General features: G+C 40.9%; 1 protein-coding gene across 1 annotated transcript in view; it reads right to left on the bottom strand.

Moving 5' to 3' along the window:
* The window catches only part of LOC131052438 (transcription factor IIIB 60 kDa subunit), a 98,090-nt gene extending 83,970 nt beyond the window's left edge, over positions 1–14,120 (bottom strand). Inside the window, exons 1-2 of the mRNA XM_059207823.1 lie at positions 13,977–14,120; positions 13,788–13,874 (exon numbers count right to left, since the gene is read on the bottom strand). Coding sequence (XP_059063806.1) covers positions 13,788–13,874; positions 13,977–13,997 — 108 coding nt within the window. The 5' untranslated portion in view covers positions 13,998–14,120. The remainder of the gene's footprint in view (positions 1–13,787; positions 13,875–13,976) is intronic.
* Between the last annotated feature and the right edge of the window lie 7,682 nt (positions 14,121–21,802).

The raw sequence follows: 21,802 nt of genomic DNA, 5'->3' as shown, positions 1-21,802 counted from the left end.
AGAATTTTGCAGGACGAAATTCCTAAAATCACCTAGTTTGCCCATGATTGAGATTAAGAGATGGATTCCTAGGACTTGGTGGAGAGAAGGCTAGCATGTGCTTGTCTTAGGAGGTATTTTGGAGTAGAAAAATGTTAGAATTTAAGCCTGATCAAGAATTTCGCTCCTGACCCTTCCAAAGGGTCAAGAGCGAAATCCTTAAAAACTCCATTTTTCTCCAATTTTACATCAAACCTAGTGTTGATTGAGATTAAGGGCATCCTTAGACATGCATTTGAGCAAATTGTGGTCACAAAATGTGAAGATTTTGTCCTAAAATGTGAATTTCGCTCTTGACCCTTCCAAAGGGTACAGAGTGAAATTCCTTATAGGTCCTGTCCTTGGCCAGGGTCCAAAGCGAAATCCTCTTTTTTGGTCTTTTTGGAGGTCAAATCAATGATGTCTTGAGGAGATAACGATTCAAAGGTCAAGAAAAGTTCAAGGCAAGGAGATAATGAAATTTAAGCTAAAATGCAAATTTTGCTCTTGACCTTCCACAGCATCCAAAGAAAAATTCTTATAGGGCCTATCCCTAGGGAGGATCTTGAGCAAATTTCATTCTAATGCCTTCTTGTCAAAGATATGAAAGGAAATGCTATGTTAGAATGACTTTATTATGTGTACTTAATCACCTTTTGGTTTGTTTTGCAGGTTGAAGAAAATCAGGCCAGGACAAGGACGGCCTATTCTAAGCCCATCACCATCAAGGATGTTCCAGATGCATAAAGGAGGACTCAAGGAGTTTTGAAGCGTTGGAAGACTTCAAGAGTTCGAAGAGTTCCAAGCTAGCCTCAAAAGACTCCATTCTACCACACAAAAGACCCACATGATGACAGAGAAGAATGAACCTACTAACACTTCAAGGCGAGGTATGCTATCGGAGAAAGAAAACTTGACAGTAAGGAAGCCTCATCAAGCACATAGAAGATCAAGGAATGCATCATTCATCGCATCAAGGACAGAGGAGGATCAACCAAGATACAAACATCAAAAAAGGTGGCATCCCAGTCACTTTTCCTCCAGTCGGATTGGTCCACCTCAGCATGTCTAGATTCAATGTACCTGACTCATCGGGGACGACACAAACTTCGGTGTACCTACCCCTTCCTATTGGTCCACACTCATTGAATGTAATTTTGTCATTTGCTGAGGTGCTTGTTATAACAAACCCTCATTAGGGTTTTCATCTTGTAATCCTAGCCATTGATTCTAAGTCAATCAGAGCGTCAATTTGTAAAGGGCTCTCTATATAAAGCTCTAGCTCTTCATTTGTAAAGGTTGATAGTCAGAGAATAGTTAGGAGTTAGCAAAAGAGAGATAGTCAATAATTAGTAGTTCAATAGTAGCTAGCATTTTAGAGTAGAGTAGAAAGAGAAGGCAAAGATCGTTGCCAAGAGATTGTTGCAAAAGACATGTAAACTCCATTGAAGGAATGGTGAATTCTATGTGTCGATTCTACAATTTGCATGGTCATTATACTTCTCAAATTTAATTTCATGTTATTAGATGAATGGAAGAAATTTGTATGATCAATGGTGAAATTTGTATATCCATACTACTAGCAGTTTGTTGATTGCAAACTTGCCTTGTGTAGTCAACTAGAATCATTCAGCTTAAGCTTAATTTCAATTATCGCTTCTTCATTGATATGCATCAACCTGACGGTGTCTATGCTTGTAGCGGTGATCTGAACATCATAAAGCTTTCCTTAGAAGATCGCACTAACCTTGTGGAGATGATCCTAGCATGTCAAAGCAAGACTTAGTTAAAGTTTCATCAAAGGTCATCCATTGCTCCTACATTTTTAGTGTTAGAATTAGATCCTTCTCCAACCCTTATCCTTTTCCCTTTTTTTTAAAATCAAGGATCAGTAAAGACCCACGTTCTAGTGATATCCAAAGCAAATAAGATGCTCAGGTCATCGAATGTAAGTCCCCTTTTGATTCTAGCAAAATCACATCATACCGCAAGAACTTATCCACACGTAGAGAACCTACAATCAGAACCTTGGAGATACTTCGATTGATCCTTCTGCGAGATCTTCAACAGTCGGGGAAACTTTGTTCAAGAGAGGATAAGATACCTTGGTATTTTATTCTGTGTTTGGTCGTGTACAAAAGACACATCAACACCTCCTTGGACAATCTTCTGTGGATTCCGCCTTGCAGCGTCCCCATGATGTACATGGTGAATACATCATTTACTCTCTTATAATCGTCAATTCTATACATGTTCAGCTGGGGATAGCACTCATGACTCCTGAATTGTCCTTGTCCATTCTCGACTTCACCTCTACATATCAATCCTTTGTATGAAACGAATCGTGCAAGCAGGTATACCAGGTAGGAAGTCATGGCCAATGACTTGCACCACTCTACATTCCTCAAATAAAAATCCTGATTGTCACTTATAATTTGAGACCAATTTACCAATGTCCCTCTAAGACAATCCTAGATGAAATAGAACATCCATCCATCGAATATTGCACCCTGCGGCATCCCCATCACTCTGTTGAGCAGGAATACTAAGTCACTATATTCCTCTTTGGAGTTTGTGCACATGAATGTCTTGGGAGCCTTGGAATGATGAAGCCTAGGCTCAATCATCCACTCTTTGTTTATCATACTCTTACACGCATCCATCTTCTTCGTGTACTGCTCTTTATATTCATCCTTAGTTGCATCCTTCATATCTGTTCCACATGGAATTTCTAACACCTCAACAATCGCATCCTCAACAAGGTAGGCAATAACAACGCCCTTAGGAGTTTTGATCATTCGCGAGCGAGGATCATAACATCGTGCACACTCTAGGATAAGCTCATTGAATTGTATGGACTATGGAAATCCAGCGGCATGAAAAAATACCCCTCTTCATAATGTTAACATATGTTGGGGAAGGAATCTGATTTTCGACAACGAACATTTGTTGTCGCATCAGGTTCAAGTTCAGGAAATGCATGTTTGTATCCGTAATGTCCTTCCATCTGGATGACATCTTGGATTTTAGATAGAATCCAGTCTCCACTATCTTTTGTTGTTCTTGTCTTTCCTTAAATCTAGACTTCGACATCGCGCACCTATACGAAGCTTGAAGTTAGAACTTAGGAAAATAAATAATGTTCTTAATAGAATTCCCGACTTCCTAAAGATTTTAAGCTAATTAGAGCATGAAGTCAGGAAAATAGTCCACACTCTTGGTAGATCTTAACAATTAGATTCGAAATCTGACAACATTAGGGTATGAAACCCTAATGAAATTCATTAACACCTTCTTATACTTAGGAATTGTGTAAACTAGAGTGCAAAGGAGTATACCGGATCAATGGTGACTAAGGAAAGGTGTGAAAGGTTGTGTTTTCACACAAAGTATGTCTAAGGACACCTTCCGCAATCAACAATGGAGGTCAACAAAATCTGAAGACAATCTGAAAATTAAACTCTTAAAACATGTTGCAATCACCTAGTTATGCCCAAGTTTTATGACAATCAACCTTCTAAGGCAAACATAAGAAAATCTAAGCATGTATGTTGGGCTGGAACTGAAAACTTAGTATGAAGACAAATCTGGAAATGAAGTTTTCAGACTTACCAGCACCCTTGGTAATGATAAAATACTCAGAAATAAACTCCGGAATAAAGCAAGAATGCTTCCCAAGTGAAATCGCAAGGTAGGTAGGTGGCTGGAAAATTTTATTTTCTGAGGACAGCCCCCTACAATGGAGTTTCAGATCTGCAACAATGGAAGATAACTCTGAAAATTGATTGAGAATGCCTCCAATCAGCCCTTCGGATAAAATCGCCTAAGGCACAAATTAGCTGGAAACAAGATATAAGTCTGAAAATTGATTTTCCAGCCAACTATGGAGGTCAAATCAGCTGCAACAATGGAGGATAAGCTCAGATCTGCAACACATCAGCAAGTAGGGAGTGATGGAGGAGACCAAATATGCATAGAATCCACCCAAACAATGGCATAAACACTTGCTAAATCAAAATTGTTTTTTCCAGCTATGGCGCCAACTTTGGAAATTCTGAAAATGTCTTCAATCAAACTCCAATCTGCAATTAATATCTGGGAACAACAAGCAATAATGGTGAAGACAAGGAAAATCGCCAAAGTTCTTCAATCACCAAAAATTGCCATCCTCACAAAAATCGCCAAACTCAAATATAGCGCCAAACTTGGAAAATCGTAGCACTAAGCCGTTAATGGCAGCCACCAAAAGGTTGCCAAGCTGGAAAAAATGGAGGAGAAAAAAATCCTCAATCAAACACTTCGCCGAAATTCGCCAACAAGAGAGAAAAATAGCCTTGCATGGAGACACCTGGCAAATTTAACAATAAAATAATGCTGGAGACTCCTCTCTTATACTTGCTTCTGCCTCACTTTTACCACACAAGCAATGCGGGATACAGAACTTACTCTTATACTTGCCTGGCAAAACTAACTTGCTTCTAGAAGGGTTAAAACATTAAATGCTCATTGCAAATTATTTAGTTTTGTTTTTAAATTTTAAATAATCGTCAAACATCATTTAAAAACAATTAAAATAGGGCTCATTTATTAAAATATTTCACTTCAAGTCAAAAATTGAGCCATAAGGGAAAATCAATTGAAGTAGGGATTAAAAAATCCCATTAAAATCATTTAAAATGCCAAAATTTTCCCAAGGGAAAATCGATTTCAGTGTGGACAAAAACCCTCATCAAAATTCACATAAAATGGACCAGGGGAAAATCGACTTGGGTATGGATAAAGAATCCACACTCCAAATTCACTTCATTCACCAAAAAAACTCCCTAGTGGAAAAACGACCTCAATCTCGATGAAAATCGGGACTCAAACTTATGAAATGCACTCTCAGTGGAAAATCGCTGAGTCTGGATAAAAATCCGAACAAGAATCCTCAAAAACTTGTCACAAATTCCTGGTGGAAAATCGACCCAGGTGTGGAATGAATGCAAACATGATCAGCAACCTTGTCCATACCTCCCTGGTGGAAAAACGTGGGTAGTCAAGATAAATCCTGACACTTATTCAAATTTTAATGCTTCCATAGAAAAAATGACCCTAGTATGGATTATTAGTGGTGGAAAAATGAGGCAAGTATGGATTTCAGGGGAAATCCATGTCCAGTTCGGATTTTGAGTGGGGAAAACGATTTGTAGTCAGGAATGAGGGGAAAAGCACCTCTAGCATGGAATTTTGACCTTTTAACCCTTAGAATATGTATTTTACTCCGGAAAATGATGATTTTTCCACTCAGAATCACTTAGAAACTCTGAAACTTAATAAAACTCAACTGGACTTGGGCAAATTCATCAAAAAATGGAGCGTAACACAAGGAAAACTATCAAGATAAAGTGCGAAATCAACTTGAATAATTCTTTAGGAGCGAGAAAACAACTCCAAAGGGTCTGAAAACACCTTAGTACTTAAAATCATCGACAAGGACATTAAAAAAACACATTAACGCTCCAAAAAGGGGCGGTACACTTGAACAAAACTAGGATCATTAAAAAAAATCTCAATTTTCACGCACTTGATCCTATGACCTCAAAAACCCTAAATAGCATGATCAAAACTCTGAGACTCGGGCACGAGAAAAACAAAATTGCCCACTAAGCAGCCAAAACCCTAACCTAACAACGCAAAAAGTGGGAAAAGAGGGGGTCCTTGTTAGCAATGGGGCGATGTGTGAAAAGGTCACAACGGGACCCCACAAGCCACTGCACCTCAACCTTGCAAAGGGGCTTTACCCCCAATCCCCCACAAGGGATGGTTACCCTCAACTCCGCTCCCCCCAAACACCTACTTTGGTTTCTGTAATGTCCCCATTTTTGTGAGTATCAAAGTCCCTATCATCTTGACCCTCGTAGGCTAATAAGGTTGGATAGAGGGTCCTTTGGGAAATGCAGCTTCTCCAGTGGTCAGAGTTTTGTAGGTTTGGCTTTCGTTTGGCTTCATTTGGACTTTGTATGCATTACTTACTATTTATAGTAAATCACAGATGCTTAAAGGGGGATCTTACTATTTTTAGTAAGGTGTGTGATCGTATGCAGCATCATCAGCTTAGGTGCTTGTTCAGACAGCGCTCATATTGAGTAATTATGGAGATATTAATGTTTATTTGGCCCAAATAAACATAATGGTTTAGAAGCTTATATTATGAAGTTATAATATAACTTTATATCACAACTTAAGTGACGGTCATGGCAACATGATATAGGGCCATTTTGAGTTAATTAAGTGGGCTCATTTATCAAGGCAATTATTAAATGACAAAGTGCACATGTTATATTCATTTAATATCATTAAATGCAATTAATGGCTTTATGGAGAAAATTGAACCATTTGTGGAAATTATATATATTGCTTGATGAATTCGATTCAATTCATTGATTATTGTGCATTTTGAATTGAAATTGTTTGAGAGGAAGAAGTCAAGGGTTTCAACCTTCTGCCATTGGAGAGCAAATAATTCTTCATTGTTCAACCATTTGAGGAAGTGAAATATCTTTTGAATTTGGTCTTCAGAGAGGGCTTCACTCAAAAGCTCTGATTGTGCTAACTCGTGAAAGATTGGATGAATTTGTGCTAAATACTGAATCTGATCAGTGAATAGAAGAATTGCATTGGTGAAGGTATTTTCTACAAGTATCAGCATCAATTCCAATAAGCCGTACTAATTCTGCAGCCAGTCGTACATATGCCAGCCGTACCACCTGAAATAGTATGATTTCATGCTAGGAGTCTTCAAAAAAATTGTTTTTCTGTTGGAGAAGGGGCGTAGGCTTGAAGGGAAACTAAACGCACCATCAAGGGGGCATTTGGCACCATTTTGGAGTGGCACGATTTCCTATGCTGGCCGTACAGACCCAGCAGCACCATTTGGTTTGGCATCTTCATTAATTGATCATTTGGTCACTTCCCAGGTATGATGTATTATGAACAGCTATTGAATAATTGAAGGAATACATAGTGCATTTGCAGCTGTTAGTTAATTTGTTAGTTGCAGGCCAATTATTTGATAATAAGTCCATATTCAAGGTGATAGTGGTTTGCATGCCAAATGTTTGTGATAATGTCTTTTGGCTGTAGATGCACATTCCTCCTTCGAAAGTCATGTATATACATTAGAAGGGTTAAATAGAAGTTATTCATACATTGTGCTTGTAGCTTAAACATTATAGAGGTCATTTTTGCAAGCATTATTGGTGCTGTGGTGTCAATAACACGCATTGTATCAGACTGAAACTCAGACAAGCAAACTGAGAGTTTGTATGTGAGCTATTTGACCATATTCTTTGTGTCGAAATCAGTCTTTCCTACACCTATACGAGCAAGGGATCCTACAGTTTCTAAAAATAACAAAATAAAAACTGTTTTGGGCCCATGTTTTTCCACGAAGAATTCTAAAGTGTTAATACTGATATGTAAATTCTTATATATACTCATGATGTGAACCGAACTTATTGTATGATATGTAAAGAAGTCAAAAGTTTGCCTAAGTCAAAGATTAAACCAATACTTGATAAAGAATTGAGAATAAGGAATATTCTCTGGTGATGTCATTCAAATCTTCATGGCATTTGAACTGAATCCCAAATTAGAAAGTTTTTAGAAAGAGATATTAGAAGATCAAGTTCGAATATGAGCTGGAAAATCAAAATAGAAACTTGAGTTTGTGAGAGATTCGAACCATGAATCAAAATTAGAAAGAGGATACTTGCAGATTGGGGCAATTTTGGATTGAGTTCCAAATTAGAAACTTTTTGGAAGATGCCAATCTACGAGTCTAGTTCGAATATGAAGTGGAAAAACAAATTAGAAAGTTGCAAAGTGAAGAAGTCGAACTTAAAAAAGATGACATTGCAACTGAAATATAAAATGGAAACTTTCTTTGTGGATGAAATGGACTGAGGATGAATTAGAAACATGAATTGGAAAAGATCTGCATGTTTCTAATTGCAGATTTGAACTTCATTACAAATACATTCTTTACCTCTTCATTCTCACACAAAACTTTGAACTTTCTAAGTAAGCTAAGGAAAACATTGAGAATTATTTTGCAGATTGAAGGTCATTTGGTAGAAAATTTTGTAGATTGGAAGTGTTGCAAGGTTATCTCTTGCAGGTTGGGCAAACTTTTTGAGGAATTTTGATTTATCAACTTCATTCTTCTCAAGTATCTGAAGATTTTTGGAGTTGAACTAGCTGGTAGAAGGCAGATTCGTCAATTTTTTTGAGTTTTCTTGAAATTCCTTCTATCTTCTAGCCTTATTCTCATTCATTCAAAGGTGAAGTTGGTTTTAAAGTGCAGATTTATTATATTTTCTGAGTTTTCCAGATTCGTTGGAGATTTCAAAGCACGTTGAAGTTCCAAGTAGACAAGGATGCTCCTCCTGAATCGAGAATGATCTCAAAATGGAAGAATATCAGCGATACTAACCTCAGACATATCAATCTGAGGGACTTCAAGAAGCAGATGTTCGGTTTAGATAACCTTGTGCCTACCCTGACCACGCGAAAGATTATGAAGAGTGGTATCATGCATGCTGTTGGCTTTCTCCCTACCATGCAGTGCACATGGTTGGTAGCTGAGTGCGCTAGGCACTACAACCCTGTCAGTAGGGATATTGTCACACCAGATGGAAGAGTGTTGGCAAACATCAGCAATGAGGCCATAAGGGAAGCTTTCAAAATTCCAGAATATCATAATGTCGTGTACGTAACCAAGGATGAAGTTGATCGCATGTATCAAGATCATTTGGAGGAGTATGACGCCATTGTCAAATATTCCTAGCTGGACAAACCAAGGAAGGGTGCCTCCAAACTATAGAGGAAGAGCTTGGTGAGGGCGTATTTCAAAGAGGATATTGGAGATATGATTTTCTTGTTGAACAGGATAATGGGTAATCCCCAAGGCGCTCCATTTGAGCCTTGGATGTATTATCTCATAAATGAAATAATGAGCGGAGTCAAGATGATAGATTGGGCTTGAATGATAAGTGATAACTTGGACAGCCAGCTAAAGAATTTGGAGGTGGATAGGACCTTTTACATGAGCTCATACTTGTTCTATTTCCTGGCTAGAACCTACAGATACAGAGGCCTCACCTATAGAGGGGAAGTGGGAAACAAAGAAAATCAGTTTCCTGTCTATGACTATTATCCCCAACTTCACATGGAAGAAAAGTTCCATTTCAAGAGGGTAAATGATACATTTCTGATGCATATCACACAGACACTGCAAGGTGGATTGCATCAGAGACTCTCTCAAGAGTCTATGGACTTCATCAACAGATTCGAATATTGGTATATTCAATACCCGAAGTTCACCTACATCAGAATTCAGGGATATTCAGGATCTCCCTATAAGCTCCCAGCCTACCCTACCAACCGAGTTGTGCTATTGGAAGGTGTGAGGCAACTAGAGGGCCATATGACAATTCAAAGAGATAAGCAGAAGACGGCAGAGAACTTGAGAGCCAGAATTCAATCGATCTTTTTCAAAGACTCAAGGATGATTGATAAGGGCGATCTTTCAAGGATTGCAAGTTTTCTCTTCATTGACGAGAACTTTCTTGTCCAGGTAGTTGAGTGGGAAGGCATCCTCGCCACGTATACTGATGATGTTGACATCGTCGACTTCCAGATTAGCAACTTGCCAAGTGTCACTATGGAAGAGGTTAGGCTCATCATGTCCAGATACATTGAATCTGCAAAAGGGGAAACTAGACACTCACCTCAGTGACAATAGCAGTTGTGCCACTTGTCATGATCTCATTCTTTCAAACTAATAGAGTTCTAGAAAACCCTAATTAGGGTTTGCAACTTTCAATCTGGGCCATTGATCACTATTTGATCTCGATAGTTCATTATTTTTCTAAAAAACTATATAAGGCTACTTCCTCTCATTTGGAGAGTGTGAGGTTTTTGATGTATTGTTGCATAAAGGTCATTTTCAAATAATATATTGCATGTGCACTTTCTCTTAAGGCTTTGTAATCTTTGTTGTTTGAATGATTAGCATGGTTTCAATTTCCTTAACACCTTAGTTAAAGTTAATTTAGATTTTGCTTTCATGTTGTTAGAATTGAATGAAGGATTTGATAAGTGTTAATTGACGGTGTATCTCTGCTCATACTTTTGGTGAATGGATGATTCCCATTTCACTATGCAAAGTTATTATGAGCTTATCCTCTATGCGTGCCAACATTTCTATCATAAGCACAACCCGTTGAAGATTACACCCGCTTTGTGTAGTTGTCCTCAGTGTGGCAAAGCAAAGTGTGGTTTCCTGAGAACACCCAAGTAAAACCGTCTCTAGAATTTGTAGGATTAGATCAGCTTTCTGAAACCCTATCCCTTTTTCCCTTTTTGAAATTCTAAATCCCGGAAAATCTAAAAAAAAAAGAGAGCCTAAAATTGATAAATCTATCCAAGTCCAAAAGCTTCAAAGACACTTGTTAACATAAGTCCCCCTTGAGATTTTCAGCAAACACTACCCAAGTAGCTATCCCACTAAAGTCGCTTGTTTGCACATATAGACCTTGGAATCAGTAGTGATTTTTCAAGAGAGGATAGAATACCTCTGGGTATCTTATTCAAATGTTTGGTAGATGATAAAACAAACACCAACAAGCCTCGGGTATGCTCCCTGAGGTCTGGGGTTTGACTCTCTACCCGGATATCACCCCATCGTGGACGCTTGGGGGCGGCGTTGGTTACCCTGTGGCCGGCATTAGTCTCGGCCCCAGCTCGCCCCTACCTTGAACCAGTGTAAGGTTAGGGTGTTGGGCTAGGGCAACGAGGATACCCTGACGAGAACAAAAAAAAACTATTGATAACCTTTGGAAATTCAGATTTTTGAATGTTTTTGAAGATTGTAACAAATTTAGGTTTTTTAATGTTCAAAAACGTTAACTATCTTTTTCCACTTTTTCCCAAGTCCTAAGTCTAAGTCAAATATTCAACCTATCGAGGTTTTGCCAAGTCCAAGTTTTCCAACAATGCTTCTAACAACTTAAATCCAACCTAACAATACAAAAACATTCTTCACATTTTGGAAATGGTTATGTTTCCTGATTCAGGGAACAATTCAAGTTATCCTTGACATCAATCCAAACAGAAATCTAGAAAGTTTAAAAACTCAAATTTCCATTTTTTATGTTTTCTTATTTCACATTTTTTGGAGCCTTTCTGAGCATAATTTTCCTCGAGAGTGTTTGGATAAAGGATGGTAGGGATACCTTTAGGGACATTAAAACTAGTTCACAATCAAAGCTTTTCAAAGCATGTCGAAATCTGAACTTTTGGCTTCAATCAAGTAGCTATAAAGTTGACAAGTAGTACCACAAAAAGAACCTAACTCCAACAGTAAATATAAGTTTCCAAGCTATTTTATCTTATTCAAAAGTTTGGTTTTACTTCCAAGATGTGCAGTCATCACTCCCCTAAGGGATGACAAGTTGGTTCTCAAGGTGAACCCTTAATTTACTAACATTCATAGCTTTGAGTTTAAGCATTGCAAAGCTATTAAATAAGGAGATTTGAATAAAGAAATCAGAGCTCCAGGCATACATGTCTCTGTAATGTCCCCTTCCTAGGTGACAGGCAGTTGAGCAGGGATTGGCCTATCATCCGGTTCCCGTAGGTCAATGGAGTGAAGAGGGAACCCATTCAGGAGTCTTGAAGTCTTGCAAGGGGCTTTGTGAGCCAATTCAGACATTCAGACGACAGTTCCTAGTTTTTAGAAGGGATCCCTATTTTTTAGGGAATGACTGAGAGTTGGTTCCGGGGTGTCTAGGAACCATTTTGGATCATTTGAGACCATCTCCTAAATTTTAGGGAGGGGTCCTATTTTTTAGAGAGGACTACCAGTTGACTGGTTGACTATCGGAGGACCACAGAGCATAGCAGGATTGCTTTTGAGCATTTCCAAAGATTTGGAGACAGATTCCCTACTTTTTAGGAGGTTGTGGCAGTTTCCATATTTGAGGTTCCACAAGACCATACCATGGTTTCAATTTCAGGAAGATTGGGTGTGTTTCCTAGTTTCTAGGAGCATCCCTAGATTTTAGGGATGGGACTGCCAGTTGGCCATCTTGTTCGGCATCAGTCACAGACAGGTGACAATGTCAGATTCATGTTTGGTTGGTTATTTTGGGCTATTATTGGATCTATGGAAATATTTTAATATATTTAAATATTTCCTAAGTTAGCGATTAAATAAATTAAAATAAGGCTATGTATATAGCCATTTCGGAGTAATAAGGGATTTTTGGCTTCATCTGGTTTGATATGCCTGTGTTATAGCTCATTGGAAAGGTCTTGAACTTTGCTACATGATTCTCACCTCTCGGAGTCTTTTTGGATGCTTGAAGCTATTTATTCACAATAAAGTGATATTTTTTTATAGTTTGACGCCTTAATTGAGAAAGTGTCACTTTAATTATAAAGCGCAAGCTTTATTATTCTTTAGGGTTCAACTTGCAAAGGGAAAGGAGTTATAAGGAGATGAAAACCTAATTGATAGCATCTTTGATCATTTTGAAACTTGCGAATTTGAGAATTGCTCTGGAAGAGTGATTTTGGTTTGGGACGCAAACCCCAGGTCTGAGCTTGCTGGGACGTAGCCCTTGGTAGGAGTTGATAGTAGATTTATCCAGGATTGCATAGAGATTGTCAGAGGTAGAAGACACATCTTCTTGGCCTGAAGATTCAGCGTGCATATTGGGGGTTTCAACAAGGTGGCTGGTCTATTTCAGCTGGCACGTGATTTGCAGACGCTTCCACGCCTCCTTTGCAACCATGCCTTGTTTGTATGTTGGCTTGAAGAGTTGTATTCAGCTTATTTGGTCTTCCTTGTTCGTTGCCAGTAATATTCCTCCATCTGGCATCAATCCAGATTGAGAACATCTCCAAATAAATGTATGGATTCTTGCTGAATACAAAACTAGGTTATTTGCCTGGTATGATTTGCAGTATTTTCAGATTGCTTAAGTGTTCTTACATATGAGCATTGTTTACTGTTTATTTCACAGTTGTTGCTATTTATCAATTACTTTACTTATAACTTCAAAACCCAAAAAGAAACAATCCCTTTCTGCAACTTCTGTCTATTCTATAAGATCACTGGAAAATTACAAAAATATAGTATGTTTAATTAAGAATTTACAGCAGTAACAGCAAAAGGATCCATTTGGGATCTTTCAGTCTCCAATTGAAATTGCCTCTAATACTGTTCAATTTCTGTCTATAACACATTAATTTGATGTCCACTGAATTGTAACTTTAATTTAGATTCATATCCATAGACCAATTCTTATACGATAGGTCTGATATTTTTATCTCAGCCAATACTTTGCAAATCAAGGAAATTAAAACACCTGCCATAAAGATACATTCCTTGCACATCCTACAAAATGAATATACTGATAAATCATTAAAGAGAGAAGACAACGTAAGGAAGGATTGATGAAAACAAAATATTCTGAAAAGAAACCCAAGTAGTTGGTAGTATATTACAGTTTGAATTTCAAATTTTTTTTTTTTAAATTTGTACTTGTGTGAGGCCATTATTAGAATATAGGAACAGAGTAAAACATGCTGACACTATGTAAAGACAACCTAAAAAGTCTCACTCACTAGTTGAAAAAAACAGAAGACGAGAATATTTAACCATGCATGAACCCAGATATTTTTGAAGTAACAAAATAACTATAATAATGTTGACTTACAACATCTGCTCTAGTGCATCCAAAGCCATGTGAGAGGGCAGATATGTACAATGCTGCACCACACACTCCACTTGGTTTTCTCCCAGTCTAAGGATTGTAGAATAATCACAACAAGATCAAAAGAAATGTCAAGTGGATTCAGAGACACTACTAATCTTAAAAAGCATTTCCAGACAAAAAAATCTTTACCTGCATCCAATCACGCTTCATACTTGATAGAATTCGCAAGGCAGTATTCGATATAGCATGATATTGCTTTGTAGATGTTGTTCTGCCAATTAAGCCTGTAAACAATACAAGTTTATATAACTGGCAGATTACAGTCACTTAGAATTTTTAAAAATAGAATGCAAAAGCAACGTGCAAGAAATGTTATTTCCTTCTTGTTTGCATTTTAATTTGCAGTTTTCAGTGTAACATTTTTACAGCATGTGAGAGTAAACCTTTCTTCAAATGGAAGGGCATGCTCCCTTTGACAACAAAAAAAAAAACCAGAACCTTAGCTACTTTTTACAATAAATACAATTTTACTCTCAGGGTGTTGAACATAAATTGTAAAACAGAACTAAAGCATAATGTCCCCTTTTGATGTGACCTAAAGTGTAATTATTTAATATTATCCCTCATAAGAAAATCATGAGGATAATATTATTAAAATTAATTAAATTAAATGACGGGAAATCAAAAAACAAAGAAGGAAAGCCAAGAGACGTCTCCAAGTAATTGTTTAAGTGCAGTTTGGGCTTCATTCGAGAGATGCTTGGTTGATTTCTCATTTCCAGTTCTATAGAGCTTTATGAAGCTTAAGACTAGGATGTGTAAAGTTTTATTCAATCGCAATAAAAGAACAGATTATATATGTGAGAATATTATTTTATTATATTGTCTAATATTCTTATTGTTTTGTTGCAGGCCGAAGGAGAGAGATCATTTATTATTTTCTATGTCTTCTCCAAATGATTCATGTCGGGCTTTATATGTTTAGAAGACTGGTCAATAGATGTCTTGACCGGTCATGTCATTTAGACATGACCGATCAAGGCACCTATTGATCGGTGCCTTCTCATTTTGCACATCCCGATTTCAGTTATGTTTGATAACTATCATTAACCCTTGTACTCTTCCATTGCGCCCGCAATCCTCCCTGTTGCTCCTCCTCTTCGTCTTCTTCCTGCTGCCATGACTTTGTTTCCTCTTCCTCCTCTACAGCGGTGTGTCCAGACATGTGGAACCCTTCATCCCCATTTTCCTGTTCTTCTGTTTCTTCTACTTCCTCTGAATCCTCTACGCTACTAACCTCTTCAATTTCTACAGATGTGTCTAGTTTCCTCCTCTTCCGTATGGGTTGCGCTATGTCGCCAAGGATGTCCAAGTGAATGTAGTAGTACGTGGTGGGTTTACTTGGTTCAACCCGTCCGTGAGGTTCAAACGTCCCCCAAACCTCTGGCAGAACCTGCAGTCGTACGGCATCTAGGAACAAGCTGATAGCATGATGACACATGTAGAACGTTTTGTGTTCTAATCTCAAGAAGTCATGAATGCATTTTGCCAGGAATGGCCCCCAATTGTACACCTTCCTGCATCTGATCCCGTTCAGCAATCCAATCATCCATATGGCTATGTCAGAGGCACGGTTGGCCCCCATCAGGCGGCTTTTGACTAGGTCCATTAACATCCTCTATTCCCCAGGTGCGATAAAGGTACGCTTCATTCCTCTATTGTCAGCCCAGGCACTCTTTCTGTGAGGTCGTCTCTGCACACCAAATCCATCAACCATTTCTTCTTTTCTCTGGTGAGTTTTTGGGTTGGCTTGGCAGCAGATGCTCCTTTCTTCGATATGCCAAATACTTGCCTGAAATCCTCAAGTTTGAATGAAACTCGCACTGTGTGCCCTTGAAACTGGATGACAGAAGCTCGTTCGTTCGGATTATAGCCGGATACCATGGTTCGTAGGACTGGCTCGAACTTTTTAATGTTGAATGTGGGCATCTACACAGCGTGGTCGACTTGTGCCCTCCTGAGAGATTCCTTCATCACATGGTCTGGAGGGTTTTCCTCCCACGAGGTACGACATTCACTGCCAGTCACACTCTAGAATGCTACATTTGCTACCGTGAGTTCCTCTGAGTCCTTTGTTGCCTTCGGTCTGCTCCTGGTTTTCTTGCTCCTGGCAGGCTCTGTGGCAATCATGGCTGCACTGCAATTGCCTTTCTTTGTTCTTCTTCCCATACCCCTCCCTGAGTCATTATTATAACTGTCTGACAGATTGTCTCGCCAATTTGTACGGCCCATTGTGTCACTCTCAGTTTCCCTGTTGTACGGCTTCTTCCTTGTGTTCTAATGGACAGGCTCTTGGCCTCTTATACCTACGTACTGCCTCTTCGATTGGCCTGACAAGTGCCTGCCATACAGGTAGGGTGTTGTCGCTGTACTCCGTACACTTCTATGTCTACCGCCATACGGATTCTGTCATGTGCAAATACTTATGCACGTGCTGGTGTGGGCGGGCCGTACACCGTACAATGAAGATGTCCCTCTTCGGACTTTGTCCGTACGGCCACGTCATACGCCGTACGATATCACCCATGGGCTCTTCTAGAGTTTTCTTATGTCATACGCGTACGGCAAACAATTGCCTTCACCCCGTGTTCCGTACGCCCAAACAATATGCATCATACACGTACGGTAAGTGTGTCGTACGTTGTACGATGGTCCTTGCTCGTGCTTCGTATGGCGTACACGTATGGTGAATTTGCATTCTTCCTTGTACTTCATGTGTCGTATGCCATACGGTGGCTCCTGATTGACTCACTTGTGCCTTGAATCCGTATGTCATACGGTATAATCTGCTGACAACTCCCTGCAATCCGTACGTCATACGACCCAGCTTTCTGGCACTCGTGCCTTCCCAACTGTGCAGTCCGTACACAGTACGAATTGATCAACTCCTTCTGGCTTCCTTCGGTGTCCGTACAAGTGGTTCTGCTCAATGTTGTCTGGATGTCGGGTTAACCCTGCTCTCCTTCCTGCATTGTGCCTAATGGGGTCTCTTGGCAACTTTTATAAGCACTTTTCTTTGCCAAGGTTATGGTTAGGTATACATGTTTTATTAATTTAACATAAAATACTTTCTTTTTCAGTAATCTTAATTCTTCCTTACTATTTTTTGCTTGTACTTGCCTGACATTCCAATTTTTTAATGCCTGTTGATTTGGCCTTCTTTGTTGTTTTCTTGTATTTCCCCTCCTCAGCTTTTAAGACCCCTTGTTTTGCCAGTTGTCTTACTTCTTTTGTCTGGCACGACTTTTTCAATATTAGCTTCCTTGACTTTAGTTTACCTCGGTACCGCTTGGCCTGATTGTGCCCTCTGGCTGACTTTCTGTATGCTACTGGCCGGTTTATTGTGTTTGTTTTTGCGCAAGGAATTTCCTTGTCTCCTTTGTTTCCTTCCTACTGGCCCTTTACCTTGCTTTTTCGTCCATTTCTTCCTTGGTTCGTCATTCCTCGCCTTGTCTTCCTTCCATTTCTTGTTTGATTCCTGTTCAGAGTCTCCATCCCCATTGTTCTTCCTTTTTACTCCTGATGTATTGTTGGGCGTCCTCATTCTTATTTCTGAGTCGTGCAACCATGTACACACATGTGGTAGTCTTCTATAGCATTCTTGTGCACAACACATCCCTACGTATTCCAGGTCACATATCTTGTCCACCAGTGGGGCGGGTCCCACACCCTTGTAGCGGTTGTCAATGTATCGGTCCCCGTATTGGTGGTACCATTTTAATCTTTCTCCGTCGATCTTCGATGGTCCAGCCGAGTTGGGGATAACCCAATACAATGAGTTAGGTTCGGCCTCTACCTCGCCTGCTTCAGAAGCGATGACGAATAGGTCCTCTATCTTCAATACCTTTTTTAAACATGGGCCTCGGGTTGCCCCATATTGTTCGAGGTTGAGCTCTTCCTCCAGGTCCACCGGTTCCTCCTTTTTAATTATGTTCTCAGCTCTCCTCTTGGCTTCTGCTTCTTCATCAATGTCATATGCTACGTATCCCTCCCGAGCTCGTTCGTATGGGGCCCGTTTTTTCCAATAACCGGAAACTCGCGCCCACACAGCTAGGTCCCCGAAGTACGCATTCGTGAGATGTTTGTGAATCCTAGGAACTGCCACACCTTCCACCCTTTTTGGTACAAGTCGTTCTTCCATGCCCGCTAATGGCTTCGCCCAGTCGTCATCCCTTCGATAGGGTTCTCCCTTTATCACCGGGTCTTCTTCGACCTCCTTGCTTCGACCAATGGTCCAATGCCCTTTCGTGGCGTATCCTAGCATGTTGATCGCAATCACAAGTTTATTTCTTTCCCTGTAGATTTTTAGCTTGGAACCGTTCACGAGGTCCCTGATCGGATTGTTATCCAGAGTCACGAGCTTTACCGCTCTGTTCCTACCGACCTCTTTGATTTTATAGGGTCCAAGCCAATTGACCTTGAACTTCCCCGGTCGAAGTTCGTTCCGGCCGTTATACTTCAAAACTAACTGTCCCGGCCAGCTGTTGGCCTTCCGCAAATGCTGGTCATGCCAATGCTTCTGCCGGCGTTGTGCCACCTCAGTTGCCCATTGTGCCATCAGCCTTCGTTCATATAATTTTATCAAACCATCAAGCCTTGCATTCATGCTTTCTATGTCCCCCAGTCGATTTTCCAGCGCCACTCAAAGACTTGGTACGGTGTACTCTACTGGTACCACTGCCTCCTATCCGTACATGAGCTGAAACAGTGTATGCCCGGTAGTGACTTTGTATGTTGTTCGGTAGGCCCATAGCACGACTGGTAGTCTTTCCTCCCAGTCTTCATGTTCCACCCCACACAATTTGTAGATTATTGATACCAACACCTTGTTGGTTGCTTCTGCCTGACCACTAACGTGGGGATACTACGGACTGGATAGGTTATGGAATATTTTAAATTCCACGATCATGGTACGGATTACTTGATTGACAAAGTGCACTCCTCTATCACTGGTTATTTGGAGTGGTATCCCGTACCTGGTGACAATTTGCTTGTAGAGGAACCGTGCCGTACTCAAAGCCGTGTTATCTGGCAAGGCCCTAGCTTCTCCCCACTTGGTGAGATATTCTGTGGCAACTACAATATATTTACACCGGTGGTGACTAGGCTGACTATCTCGAATGACCGTGGCACCACCAACTGACAAGTCTCCGGTAAGCGTGCTGGTGTAAAGTGAACCTAAGCCTGGTGCGATGCTAGAACGGACCCTTTCGTGCCTACCGATTCCACTACCTCCTCTTTAGGCAACTGGTCAACCCCTCAACCTACCAACCGAAAACTCCCTCTGCTCACCTAGGAGGTGTCTGCAGATTCCTCCCTGCCGCTATCAGCATCCTCCTCTACGTCAGACTCTTCTGTGTCGGACTTTGTTTCTAACATGGTGGTCTTTTTCCTTTTAGTGCCCAGATGTGCCTCCGCGCCATGTGCCAAGACGTCCAAGTGTGACCAGTAGAATATAGGCGGCTGGTCCGATGCAACATGACCTTGTGGCTCCAATGGTTGTGAGCCTAGGGTGATCTGCGTGCGGACTACATCGAGAAATAACCCAATGGCGTGATGCGGCATGTAAATTTCTTGTACTGTAGAGTCATGAACTCGTCCACCCTATCCGCCAGTAGTGATGCCCAATCATACACCACCCCATTGTGCAACCCATTCATCAACACTATTTGTGCGATAGCTATGTCAAACGTGCCGCTGGCACCTGTAAGGCGACTCTTTACTATGGAAAACACACATCGCCATACTCAGTCAAAAATGTTTCCTTGACCCCCCTACTCTTACCTGCATTTTTGAGGCTATCTTTTTCTCCCTGTGTGAGGTTATCCCACAACATCAACTGTAGCAAGGTGGCATGGTTTTCTGGAGTGATTTTCTGTGAAGTATCCAATTTTTTTCCTTTCAATCCCCGTATGCCAAACACCCTGCTGAACTCGCTTGCCGTGAAAGAAATAGTTATTCGCTAGTGCTGATAGACAAATACAGACTGGTGGCAGTGTCTATCATAGCTACCAATCATGGCACGCAAAACCGCCTCAAAATCTTTTATGCAGAAAAATGGCATTTGGACAACCCAGTGTACCTGTGCCTGGCGAAGATTTTTCTTTATCAAGTCAGCGTGAGGTGTCTTCACCCACCAATTCCTACAATCTATTCCATTAAGACCCTCGAACACAATATTGTCCGCTGTTACCTCTTCCTTCTCCTTTGTCAACTGGGTTTTGGACAATGCTTCCTTCTTTTTTGACTACTACTCATCCCGAGGCTGCCTGCAATACGCACACCAGATGCCAAAACTCGCATGCCTGTCTCAACACTTGATTCAGAAGTTCTTCGCCCTCCCTGTAACTTGTCTTCTAATGGCTATAACTATTTTCTCCAACCCACCTTGTTCCTGTTTGTGTCCATTGATTCCCGATTAATTCCCTTAATCTGCTTTTATAGAGTTTTTAACCATCTTGCACGTGCTACGCCCTTCCTTCCAAATGTCAACGTACCGTGTCCGGTTGTGGCATGCGGTGTACAGTTGTGGCGTGCAGTGTACGGCTTGCGACTTTTTTTCTCCTTCCTTGGTGATTTGTCTCCTTCCGTATGGTTGGGTGCGGTCTGCAAATTTTTCTTTTCTTTTTGTCTTTGGTGCTACGAGGTATATATGGCGCGCGGGGTGCCACCACACGATGGATGCGTGGCCCCCACCGTACGACGAGTGCCACCGTACGGTCTCTCTGCCGTACTATGCCCTTTTGTCTTCTCTTTTTTTAAAATTTTTTTGGACCGTATGGTCAGCTGTCGTACAACCTTACGGATTTTTTATTTTTTTTAATTGTTATTTCTTCAAGAGGGTTCGGGATCGGTCGCCCATCTCTATTCATGGTACTGTATTAATTTCGACCCATTGACGACGTCTAGTATCTCCTTCCCGTCGAGCGTCCACAACTTAATCGCCCCGTTGGCATTGACCTCGTGTACCTTGAAGGGGCCTAGCCATCATACTTTAAATTTCTCGGGTTTGATTTCATTCCTCCCATTGAATTCCAACACTAATTGCCCCGGAGTAAACTTCATTCGCCGAAGACGCTTGTCATGCCAGACCTTCCATCTTTGCTAGGCTGCCTCTGTGGCCCATTGTGCCATCATTCTTTTTTCGTCAAGCTTGCTCAAGGCATACAACCACTCTCGGAGACTCTCCATGCCGCCTAGTCTATTGTCAATAGCAATCTGAAGACTCGGCACCATGAATTCCACTGGCACCACTGCTTCCTGCCCGAACATTAACTAGAAGGGGATCTGTCCTGTGGTGACCTTATACGTCGTCCGGTACACCCATAGTACCGACGGTAAGCGTTCCTCCCAATCTTCTCCACTCCACAAGACTTGTAAATCACAAAGATGATTATTTTGTTTGTTGCCTCAGCTTGCCTGTTCACCCGAGGATAGTAGGCGCTTGATAAGGAGTGGAATATCTTGAACTCCGTCGTGAGCAACCGAATTATATGATTGACAAAATCTCCTCCCCAGTCACTCGTCAATTGGATTGGAATCATGTACCGTGTAATGATTTGCTCGTAGATAAACCTTGTCGTACTGACGGCCGAATTGTCTGGCACAGCTCGTGCCTCGACCCACTTGGTCAAGTATTCTGTGGCCACCACGATGTATCTGCACCGTCGGGCTCGACTTGCCTTCAAAGGTCCGATGAAATCCAGCCCCCATCGTTCAAATAGTTCGTGGGCATTGGACGGGTTGAGGGGCATAAAATCCCTCATCAACGGCCTCCCCGCCCATTGGCACGTGTCACAACTCATCACCTACTCCCGGGCATCATTGTGCAATGTCGGCCACCATAGCCCTACCAATAGAACTTTCCTGGCCGTCGTGTCAGGCCCCATGTGCCCTCCTACTGGCCCTTCATGTGCTTCTCGTAAAACACCTTGAATTTCTTCCTCCAGGTACAT

This window comes from Cryptomeria japonica, chromosome 7 (genome assembly GCF_030272615.1).
Source record: "Cryptomeria japonica chromosome 7, Sugi_1.0, whole genome shotgun sequence".
Taxonomy (NCBI): Eukaryota; Viridiplantae; Streptophyta; class Pinopsida; order Cupressales; family Cupressaceae; genus Cryptomeria; species Cryptomeria japonica.
Note: the sequence above shows the minus strand (reverse complement) of the source record. Positions and strands in the feature narration are given on the sequence as shown.